At 35.4% G+C, this 12,746-nt stretch overlaps 1 protein-coding gene across 1 annotated transcript; it reads left to right on the top strand.

Moving 5' to 3' along the window:
* Positions 1-2,025: 2,025 nt before the first annotated feature.
* LOC131440354 (zinc finger protein 436-like) lies at positions 2,026-3,677 on the top strand. Its single transcript, XM_058611604.1, has 3 exons — positions 2,026-2,325; positions 2,386-3,066; positions 3,122-3,677. Exons 1-3 carry the CDS (start codon positions 2,131-2,133, stop codon positions 3,635-3,637), a joined length of 1,392 nt encoding a protein of 463 aa, XP_058467587.1. The 5' UTR covers positions 2,026-2,130; the 3' UTR covers positions 3,638-3,677.
* The last annotated feature ends 9,069 nt before the right edge of the window (positions 3,678-12,746 follow it).

Here is a 12,746-nt window from a genome sequence, read left to right as displayed (position 1 = left end):
TTGCGGATCTTCTAACTATCATAAATCGATTCTACGGAAAAATTTGCATTAGAAATACTAACTTTGAAAACATTTGCTTAGGTTTTTATAAAAGTATTGAGCAAAGTTGCGTTTTGATCGTTTTTTTCCACTGTGCTACGGCTGAGACAGTGGGTCGTATGAATAAAACATAGCAAACCGGAATTTCGGTAGTAAATGATACATGGGGAATAGACAGGGGATGGGTATAGCGTAATGGGCTAGTCGATGTCTTTCACGCAACCCACCTGGATTCGATCTCCCCGCACAAAGGGTTAGATTGCTTTTCTGGCCCGAAGAGGCGAAAGATCTTATGGTTAAAACCTCTATAATTGAAACAAAAAAAGGGGAATAGAGATGGTCTGGTAAACAATTTCTAAAACCCGAACCCGAGCAGTACCCGATCGAAAATAAAATACTTACACCCGTACCCGATTCGAACCCGAGAATAATTTTAATTCCAAGCCCGTACCCAACCCATACTCGAGAAAAAATAAAAATCTATACCCGTACCCGACCCGAACCCGAAAATGTTCGGACATTCCGGTTCGAATGCTCGAAACCTGACCATTCTAATGCTGTCTAGACAAATCATGTCAGTTTATATGACATTGTGAGAAAAAAGCAAACAAGAGTTGGTTAAAAATTAAGAAACGAAAGCATTTACAAGTCGATGAAAAATCTAATCTGAATTAAAGAGCTTATTTCTATACCATTTTTGAATGAGTTTTCAAACATCAAATAAAACGATGTAGATGTAAAGTAGAAGGAATCTTCTGAAAAAAAGAGTTTCTCAGGAATTTATTTCCCTTCCCGGATAGATGTAAATAGCAAACAAAGATCGATAAAATAACAAAGTTTACCATCATATTTTGTCGTGACGTTTCTGTGCTCTCATAGCGATACTTGATATTTCATCTAATCAAGAAATTGTACAATATCTGTTTAGTATCAAAATTAGTTATTATACCTTATTTCTTTATTGATGAGCTATTTCAATTTCATTAAGTACAATTGATCAAGTAGTTCTATATTCAAATAACATATTATTGAACAAACTGCATCAGAATCAGATAACAGCAATACTTATGATATTATTCTATTCTGAATGCTAGAATATAAATGACCTGAAAAAATCGTCTTCTTTAAATATTTTAATGATTTTATATTAGTTTATTTCCTTTGTTGCGTACGTTATAGAATGTTTCAAGTTCAAGTGAACATACAGACTCTTAAATATTAACAAATATCACACATATGGATTTTACCATTTTCAAATCAACAGCATTTGTAAAAAGCCTTAAAATTCCACCAAATCTTCATAGTGGTTGATAGAAAAAAGTAATCATCAGCCAGGTAAGGATTTGTTTTACTTCAGATTTTCAATATCACTCCTTAGTCAGCATCGCATTTAGCTGGCATATACTCCCAAGTTTGAAAGCTTACACAAACCGGGAAAGCTTAAAAAGCTCCAACGAGTATAATCTACCGCTGGTATGCAAGTGGTAAGAAAAGAAATTATGTCCTAGTTTGAAGCTCTGTTATCTCTGCTTTCTAAAGTTTTTCTTTTTCAGGAGAAATTCGGCTTAACTCGAGTTGTTATTGCAAATTGACAGTTAAACTTTGAGTTCTAACTGTGAGATAAATGAAAACTGTTATTTTGGTTGTTAAAATAATAGAATAATAATGTTCCCGAAATCTCTCGGAATAATAGAAACATTTATATGGGAAAAAACTCATAACACATCAAATATTACACCTTGTTTATAATGAGTCTTGTTAACGTGAAATTTATATATCACTAACCATTGATAATTTCGAGAAATTTTCATTATGATTCTGTTTTGATTCATAATTATGTGTTTTTTTCTGCGTGTTAGGAGGAAAAGCTCACATCGAAGGCCATCTAGATGTGAACACAGGCACTAATGGGAATATTTCAATATTACAACGCGAACAAAAGCTACAATTCGGAAGCCCCTCACCGTTTGGATTTGTTTGTCAACATCGTCGAACTTCAAGCACATATAGTTTATACTTCAATAACAATCGCTGTGTTTTAATGAAAACATTTGCTAACAATCTGATCGGTGTTTTAAAATAGAGGCAATCATGAGAAGCCGTTCCAGTGGTAGAAGTGGGAATGCTGTGCAAAACTCATCTGTTACCAGCACTAAGCGTCCATACAATCGAAAATCTCTACTGTGTCGGCTGTGTTTACGGACTCTGGCAAAGGATGATCTGTTTGAGATATTTTCTGGAAACAATAATCTGCAAAAAGTCATCCGATCGGCGCTTTCTGTTGAGGTTTGTTTTATCAGTATATTGGCTTGAGATTCCCTTGCTGAGAAAAAATGTCTTTTACAGGTAAACAGGAAAGATCGTTCGATTCGGGTTTGTCCTTGTTGTTTAGATTTGGTTCATACAATTAATGATTTTCGAACGGTCTGTGAAAAAACAATGCTACTGTTTTCACAAAATGTTGAAATTCCCAGCACCGCATTTTGGGAGGAAGAATATGACCAAAAAATATTCACAAAATGCCGCACCCTAGTAGAGCAGTGCAAGGTTGAAGTGGAGAAACTTTACCTGGACAAGTCTGATGTAAACTGTGATCCTGTGATGGAATCATTGGATGAAACCGTTCCCTTCCCAAGTGAATATAAGGAAAAAATTGAAATAAAGCCACTTAAAGTAGAGGACCCAACTGATTTTGAAGTGCTTAGTGCCGTAGATGAATCTGACGAGGACGATGATGAGAATGTTGATGAAAGTTATTCTTTAAAATCGGAGAATGAAAGTGAGGCTGGACTAAATGTTTCGGCAAACGAACCCGAACTGGAAGTTGAAAATGAACAACCATTGAAAGAGACTGATCCAGATTTCGAAATAAAACCAAAACGGTCAGGAAAAAATTCGAGCGACCCCCCAAGGCGACGAGGACGTCCATCTCTTCCCGAGGAAATGTTGAAACGAAGAAGGCGTAAGCCGGGTGAACCGAAAAGAAAACCTGGTCCCAAAAATCGAATTAAGCTACCGGCGCAATCGGTAAGTTTTGTTTCTGAACACTACTTCGAATCGTATGCAGACTATGTTCTTCTAGGTGTGTGAAATTTGTGGCAAACTAGTGAATCGTGAAAACCAAGAGCGTCATCGAAATGATCATCTGGGACACCGGCCGTATCCTTGCACGGTTGAAGGTTGCACTCACGCATTTTCCAGCAAAGCCGGCCTTCTTGGGCACCTGGCTCGTCACGCCGATCGAGACAATATTTACGATTGTGATATTTGCGGGGCGAAGATAAAAACCAAGAGCTCGTTGCAGCGACACCGGAAAATGCACACCACAGAGAAGCCGCATGCCTGCAACATTTGTGGCAAACGCTTCTGGCGAAAGAGTTATCTGAATCATCATGCCACCGTCCACACAGGAATCGCAAAGTTCCCGTGCGAGTATTGTGGTTTCGTGTTCAAAAATAAGTATTGGCGATCGTTTCACATCAAACAGAAGCACGTGGCGAAGGGGGAGGAACCCCGATTCGAAGCTCAGGAAGAGTTGAATGAAAACGAAGAAATGCCGGAAGGAGTTGTGACTGAGATTAGTATTGAGTTTGCGTGAATACTTTAGATCATTATAAATTACTTAAGCACTGCAATAATTATGTTTCTCTTGAATGATGAGGATCCTTGTGCAATGATGTCTAGATGACATTCCAACAATGGAATTGTGTGAAATTTGATGAAAAGATGTTGTCTATTTCTTTCATAAATAACATGTTATCTGTTTTACTTTTAATTGCGTATTTTGCATTATTATCCTACTTTTGCACTCGCTGATCTATCTCTGATTTCTGTTATAAAAGTTGCAATACAGTTTCTCGCAACTGCATTTCGTTTTTGACTGGATAGTTCAAAACAATTTTAATTGGACTGCTAAGCAGACTGCAAATTCAAACGCCATTTGAGCAACATCTTTATACTTTTTGGTTGTGATTATATTATTATTATTATGATCTATCGATTGATTGAAATTATTATTTACCACACGCCCGGTAATATTTTTCCATGGAATCAAACTGACTTCTGTCTGACTGACAAACATGAAAAAGCGTTACCAAAAATGCAACTGTGGTAAATCCGACATCAGGTTAGATCCGAGGTGCAGATGAACAGGTAATAACGTGTCTGCGGTGATTGACATTCGAATTATGCAAAATGAGCAGGATTTTTTTCCGATTCATTGACAAATAATTGCATTTATTAAAAATTGTCCTGTCTTCAGATTTGATTTTCAATAACTTTTTACATGTTCGAATCAGAGTAAAATGCGGAGGTCCAATAAGACAGGGTCGTAAGTTTGAGTTCTAACTAGAAAGGATTCTTAGTGTTTGTAGGGTCGTAGCTCTGGTCATGCAATAGTTCCATTTGACGAAGCTTTCACTCGAAATTTTCGTGACATGGGAAGCGTTACGTTCAGGTAAAGAAGCTTGAAAGCGTTGCATACGATACATTTCTACAATTGAATGTTACAAACCATATCCACGTCGCTGTTTTGATGGTTTAGGTGTTACGAAGCGTTACATGCGTTATTTTGAAATTAGTTATACACGTTACGAAGCGTTACCTTTTTACCAGTTAAAGGAATTACATGCGTTACTTTTTAGTAAGCTATAGGCGTAATAAAGCGTAATATGCGTTACTTTTTAGAAAGTTTTGGGCGTTACAGAGCGTTACTCTTTTGTCAGTTAAAGGCGTAACAAAACGTCATATGTGTTACTTTTTTGTAAGTTATAAACGTTACAATACGTTTCATGCGTTGCTTTTTTGTAAGTTAAAGACGTTACGAAGCGTTACACACGTCAGTAAGGTATAGGCGTTACGAAGCGTTACATGCGTTATTTTTTGTGAGTTGTAGGCGTTAAGATGCGTTACATACGCTTCATTTTTTGTGAGTTGTAGGTGTTATGAAGCGTTACATGCGTAACTTTTTTGTAAGTTATAGACTTTACAAGGCGTTACATGCGTTACTTTTATGTAAGCTATAGGCGCTACGAAGCGTTATATGTGTTATTTTTTTATGAGTTATTGACGTTTCGAAGCGTTACTCTTTCGTAAGTTACAAGCATTACGATGGGTTACATAAGTTACTTTCTAGTTAGTGTTAGGTGTTATGAAGCGTAACCTTTTGTATATTACTGGCTTTACGGAACGCGACATTTGTATTAGTTTTTTGTGACATTTGCATTAGTTTTTTATGAGTTGTAAGCGTTACGTGCGTTATTTTTTTATGAATTACCGGCGTTACGAAGTGTTACATGCGTTCCTTTTTTGTTAATTAAAGGCGTTACGAAGCGTTACATTCGTTAATGTTTTGGGCGTTACAAAGCATTATATTTGTTACTCTTATAAGTTATAGGTGTTACGAATTGTTGAATGCGTAACACTTTTTGTAAGTTTTAGGTATTACAAAACGTTACATGTGTTACATTTCTGAAAGGTACAAGCGTTATGAACCGTTACATCCGTTACTGTGTTGAATGTTTTGTGTGTTAGGAAGTGTTATATGTGTTGCTTTTTGTAAGCCACAGGTGTTAAAAAGCGTTACAAGGGTTTTGTCATCGTAATTTTAACATGTTGAAGAGTCACTTATTTGCAAAATCTACTGGAAATGTCAAAATTATGGAATGAGTAGAAATGATCCTTCAACGACCTGGAATACACCGATCAAAAGTAGCACGATGACATATCTTATCGAAACGAAAACTTGTATCTAATTTTGAAGAAAAATGAGCATGAATATTATTCAAGTGAATAAATTGTTCTATCCTATCCATGAAGGAATCATTAGTTTATTTCTTGACATGAGGGTATTCAGTAAATTGAAATTGTACATTGATTCAACGGTTTCAATATTTTAAATGTTTCCGATAGCCACGTATCCAGAGTAAGGTGGGGGGAGCGCTGGTTTCTTCTTAAATCAGAAATATAAACGAAAAAAAAATTTGAGAAACATTATGGAGCTGTTGATCCTGGAGATTACACCATGAGATAGAGGTTTTGAGAGTTACGTGATGGTCTAAACTCCACTGCCGATAAAGCACGCAGCAGTAGGTCCTACGAAGCAGAACAGAGTCAAGACCACATAAAATGGAGGACGAAATGGGGGTAATATAAATGCCAATAATACATAAAATTGAACTGGACGACCGGAAAGAGAAAGTGCTCATGCCTTAGTTAAGTAAGATTCTGCAGATGAAAAAGATATCTTACCGCTGGATTCTGCACATACATATTCAGGGCTAGAAAGACGAACGCAAGCGCACTTCGAGTACATGTTTGGCAGCATCCATTATTTTAAGCCAGAGAACAGAACAATTACCCGACAATAGACTGAAGTAAGCACGAGTGCCTCGAAGGGCGTCTTAGTGGGACGGAAAGATCACAAAGTCGGTTTTCTGGGATCGACATAGCATACTTTAGGAGGACTACCTCAAATCAGAAAAAACAGTATTTGCATGCGTTAATGAAGCGACTGAAGACCGAAATCGTTGTACAATGGCCTTACATGAGCATCGCTATCATGGTTAAAATCAACGGTTGAGGTTTCAATTACTTGGGCATTATCTTCGTTCACATGATTTGGCTTCCTCGTACTATTTTCTGTACTCAAACGTTAATTTATCTCTGAGAAATTTATGTGACTTTCGTTTTGGAATTTCAGACTTTTTTTTAACTCCTTCTGGAACCTAAATCCGTAAACACTATAGCCAAAGAAAATTTGTATGACCATCTACTAATATGACCTATAAATTTAGAGGATATTTTCCATTCTCCACGATTCGGTTGTGCAGTGAATTGTCGTCATTGAAAGTAGGAATGTAAATGATCTCAAAATATATTTATCAATATTACAAGTCTTGTGGATTGTTGTGCTATATAAATATTTAGACGGTCTTATACATGTGTTACAGAAACAACATGACAGTGAACGTAAAGAAATGTAATACAATAACCTTCTCTTGGGCACAGTCAGAAATTTTATTTGAATACTCCATTATGACAGTTCCAGTGGAAAAGTTTAAAGTGTCTATTAAAACGCCGTTAAAAGGCACACCGAGAATTAGGTATACATAAACAGGTATACATACACCTATGTACATAAATCTTTAGTAACATTATTTTTTTTATCTAAGGGCCCCTCCTGAAACGAAATCCTGGGTACAGGTTTTTTCAATTAACATTTAGTTTTGAGTTTTCTGTCTGACTTGATGTCAAATACAATTACATTAGCTGTACATGCAGACAAATTTCAAAAATAATATGTGATGTTATGCTCTCAAATTAGCATTCAGAAAAATTGGTAAAATTCAATACGGTATCGTTGTCCAGCAGATCGACTTGTTAGAGTAGGAAGATCCTTCTCAGGAAGGAATATTAAAGTTTAATCACTTCTATATATCATCCTCAACCCACGCGAAAAGATGCTGTTCTCCGTCGGTGACAATGGGTTAGCTCTTCGTCGCCTGTATTTGTCCTCTTATTTAATATGTATGCAAATTTAGTTTAATTTAAGAGAAATTCCCCATTGGTTCTAAGTTTCACAACACACTGAGACTCTAGGCATTAGAGGCGCACTAAATCCGTTGTTCGAAGGAAGCAATCGAATTGATATCAAAATGATTGTGAGCATTCAAGCAAACACGAACAAACGGTGAGTGTTTTGCACGGCGAATAAATCAGTTGTGGAAAAAGGAAAGCATTACTTATTTTTGCCGAGAAACAACTTACCAGGCTCGTGGCTTCAGTTTTGTAGAAATAAGTTTATTAGTTCTGATAGCAGTTACTGATTATTAGTTTTTTTTAAATAACTATTTATTGGAATATGAGTTAAAATTAAATTATTAAGATTTAAATTGGGTGTTCAGCCACAAGTGGTGACTTTTCAGCCCTATTATATATATGATTTGGTTATTACCATGAGGACATCATTTGCTTCCGCAATTCTGAGATTTTTGTGTAGGGAAAATTCTAAACCTACTTGTATTGTGTAATGGGGAAAAGAAACCTCTATACTAACTTAATAACTAATAGAGAGAGCGAATCGATTCAATTGAAGATTGCATCGATTTTTGTCGGAATTTACTTATAATATTATGTGACATTACATCTAATGGTTCTATATTTGTGGATCTGTGTAACTTATTTGTACTAAACCAGAGAGGACGCTTCAAAATCATTTTCAGAATTTTATTCTGAATCCTTTGAAGCGTTTTCTTCCTGGTGAAACAACAACTTGACCAAATTGGTACTGCATAAAGCATGGCTGGTCTGAAAATTTGTTTATAAATTAACAATTTGTTTTTTAGACAAAGCTTAGAATTTCTGTTTATAAGAGAATATAAACATTTAATATATTTATTACACTTTGCCTGAATTCCTTCAATGTGATCCTTGAAAGTGAGTTTTTTGTCATACGTTAAACCTAAGTATTTAGCTTGATCAGACCATATCAATTCCAAGCCATTCAATTTGAGAATGTGATTATTGTTTGGTTTAAGAAAAGAAGCTCTTGGCTTATGAGGAAAGATAATTAATTGCGTTTTTGTTGCATTTGGTTTAATTTTCCATTTTGACAGATAATCACTGAAAATATTTAAACTTCTTTGTAAGCGACTGCAGATCACTCTTAGACTTCTACCTGTGGCTAACAGATTTGTGTCGTCACAGAATAGCGATTTCTGACATCCAACGGGTAGATTTGGAAGATCAAAAGTGAAAATATACAATATTGGAGCTCGAACCCTGCGGAACACCGGCTCGTACGGGTAGCAATTCAGATTTAGAATTCGGATAGCTAACCTGAAGAGTACGATCAGTTAAATAATTTTGAATCATTTTGATCAAATAAATAGGAAACTGGAAATCAGACATTTTTGCTATTAAACCTTTGTGCCAAACACTGTCGAATGCTTTTTCTATGTCTAGAAGAGCAACTCCAGTGGATAACCAAGAAGATTTATTTGCTTTTATCATGTTCGTTACATGTTACAAGTTGATGAGTAATTGAATGTTCATGACGAAATCCAAACTGCTCTGGTAAAAAAATTGAATTCTCATTTATATGAGACATCATTCTCAACAAGATAATTTTTTCAAAAAGTTTACTGATAGAAGAAAGTAAGCTAATTGGTCGATAACTTGATGTTTCTGCTGGATTTTTATCAGGTTTGAGGATAGGAATTACTTTAGCGTTTTTCCATCTGTTTGGGAAGTAAGCTAATGAAAAACACTTGTTGAAAATTTTAACCAGGAGTCTCAAGGCAACATCGGGAAGATTTTTAATAAGAATATTAAAAATTCCATCATTACCAGGAGCCTTCATTTTTTTGAGTTTCCTAATAATTGATTTAATTTCGTCAAAATTCGTCTCAATAATGTCATCGTGTGATAACACTTGGGTTGAAATATGATCATATTTCAGTGAGACTTCATTTTCAATAGGACTCACAACGTTCAAATTAATATTGTGGACACTCTCGAGCTGCTGAGCAACTTTTTGAGCTTTTTCGCCATTCGTAAGAAGTATTTGATTTCCTTCCTTGAGAGCAGGAATTGGTTTCTGAGGTTTCTTAAGAACCTTAGAAAGTTTCCAGGAAGGTTTAGAATATGGTTTAATTTGTTCAACTTCTTTAGCGAAATTTTCATTTCTATGTTTAATTTCTTTTTGTAAATCCTTAACTATGTTTTTCATAGCATGATCACGAGAACGTTGATATTGTCGTCGACGAACATTCTTCAACCGAATGAGCAGTTGAAGATTGTCATCGATGATAGGAGAATTTAATTTAGTTTGAGCTTTGGGAACTGAAAGATCTCTAGCTTCGATAATGTAATGATTCAAATTATCAATTGCTGTGTCGATGTCCGCAGAATTTTCTGAAATAGTTTCATAATCCACATGATTTTCAATTTCTGTTATCCAACCAATTAGCTCTATGATAGTTGAATATAGAACTAATTGGATTAATTAAAGCTTCGTTGGAAAGTCTGAATGTTACAGGAAGATGATCTGAGTCAAAGTCAGCATGTGTAATCGGTTCACTACAAATGTGATTTTGATTCGTTAGAACCAGATCAATTGTAGACGGGTTTTTCACGGAAGAGAAACAAGTCGGATTACTGGGATGAAAAACTGTGAAGTAACCAGCTGAGAGTTGATTATGAAGTATTTTACCATTACTGTTATTTTGCCTACAATTCCACTGGACATGCTTAGCATTTAAGTCCCCTATTACGAAAAATTTCGGTCGATATCTTGTGAGTTTTTGCAAATCGCCTTAAAAGAAATTTTATTGTTCGCCGGTGCATTGGAATGGCAAATATGCTCCAGCGATGAAATAAATTCCATTAATGGTTTCAACTTCGATTCCCAAGCATTCAATAACTTTAGTATTGAAAGAAGGTAAAATTCGATGTTTCATATGTGGATTACTTTTCAATTTTACATTTGGTTTAAGAAAAGTTTCTGTCACAATGGCAATATAAATTTTGTGAACTTTGAGAAAATTATAAAACTCATCTTCACTCGATTTCAAAGATCGAGCATTCCAATTTAAAATATTCAAATAATTATTTAACATCACTGTTAAATTTTAAATTCATTATAATATTATTTGCGAATTGCCATCCGATTTGAAATGCTTTAAAAAGTGATGAAGTCGAGTTCATTCGTATGATCATTTGAAAAAGTTGATCTTGTAGGTAGATCATTTTATTTTCAGATACATCGCCTAAATCGATTTTACTTCAAGAAGCGAATGGCAATGAAGGAATATTTGTAGGTAGACTGCCATTAGACATATGACCGATCTACCTATTAATAAATTGTTTTCGTTAGAAGATGAACTGCAAGGCGGTCCTGTGTTTTGATTATTTACATTAGAAGAATTAAGTGGTAGATTTCTACCTGTTATACTGGCATAACTGACATTAGAAGAAGATGATGACGAGGTCGATCTACCTGTCAATAAATTGTTTTCGTTAGAAGAAGAATTGGCAGGCGTACCTGTTTTTTGTTTTAAATTCGAAGAAATAGGTGCCTTAGAAGAATTAGGCATGGCATTTGTAACGGTTTTTTGATTTTCAGGTATGTTCTGTAAATTTAAGGTGGTCGTTGATTTGACTTGTTGTCTAAGCGAACGAGCGTTTAATTTTTTTTCCTTACAGGCAGACCTTATGCACGCGCGCTCTTTATTTTGCGCTGAGACAAATTTATTCTCATTCTCATAAGACAACCACGCGCATGCGACGTGCTTATGCCGCTCTCAAGAGAAATCTTTGGCACATTTACGTACCGCACCAGAAACTGATGCACGCTTCGTTGTATAATCTCATCGCATTCTGCCAAGAACGAGACTCAAGCGCTCTTGTCGCATGAGATAGCGCGGCGCGCTCGTTTCATGCGATCTACGAGCGGTTTGCGTGTCATTTTCATCCTCTTCCTTTCTTCCTTACACTTAGTTGCAAATAAATAAATGCTAGCGAAGAAAACCGTGCACATTTGGCGCAGTTCGTAGCGAGAGATATATTCAAATCGAAGATACTGTTATTCGGTATTCGTGATTCTGAAATGCTAATAACGAATGAGTGTTATTCTGAAATGCTAAATAATGAATCAATCAATTTTCCAATGAGAAGAGCCAAATGTCGTACTTTTTATGCGACTGCATAGTAAATTATGAACATTAGATGATTACAAATTTCAGTATATCTATGTATTCACTTAGTTTGAAAAACCCGATTAAGTATTCTTTAAACAAATAATCTTTCCATGTCAGGACTCAAACATATTAAGCCTGCCTTGTTAGACCAGCGTCTTATACTCTAAACCGCAAATCGAATGAAAATATCCAGTGCAAAAGCCGGACACGAGTTTCGCAATGCAAAAATCATTTAAAATCATCTTTTTTGCAAGAACCGTAAAAAACTTTCTGCAAAACCCGAATAAAAACTCAGTCAGCCGAAATAAGTGATTTTATATTGTTCTTGTATTTATATTTATTTTGTCGACATAATTCGAGCTGATAATCTGGGGATCATTTTCTTCCTGTTTTTGCAAAGAACTAGAAAGTTGTACTGGTATGGTAAAAATCCTTAACTTAATGTTGTCTGCAACAAATATTTGGTTTCCGTATAATAGAAACTGTTGCTCAAATTTATTTAACAGCTACCAAAATGATTAATTCAAGCTTCGAAAAGTCTCTTGATCATGTCCTTTTTTCCAGGCTCAATCCAATTTTGGAAATGTAGATGTTGCAATCACTGGGTTTTGTTCTGCTATATACTTTTAAAACATATACACTGTTTGGTTAGAAAGCTGTTCATTTAAACTAAAGCTAAGTCTCGTAATGAACTTATGAATCAACTCTCCTTCGGTTAGGACGAAGAACTGAAAGTTTCTTTCTGAATAATAAATGAGGATCTGCAAGATTGACAAAATAATATTCACATACTTCCAAAAAAGTATTCACATACTTCCTGAACTGATACTTGAAGAGTATACTTATTATCAATCACTCGTGATATGTAACTAGAAATGGCCCTTTCAATCAAATCATCAATTGCAAACCGTCGTTCCTACCGATTCTGCAATTCTGAGATTGATCATACATTTGCTGTTGAATATTTAGACTGATTTTCACAATCGCTATAAGAGTTTTAATAAAGCC

The sequence above is a fragment of the Malaya genurostris genome, chromosome 1, assembly GCF_030247185.1.
Source record: "Malaya genurostris strain Urasoe2022 chromosome 1, Malgen_1.1, whole genome shotgun sequence".
NCBI lineage: Eukaryota > Metazoa > Arthropoda > Insecta > Diptera > Culicidae > Malaya > Malaya genurostris.
The sequence above is the reverse complement of the archived record's forward strand: the minus strand, read 5'-3'. Positions and strand labels throughout refer to the sequence as shown.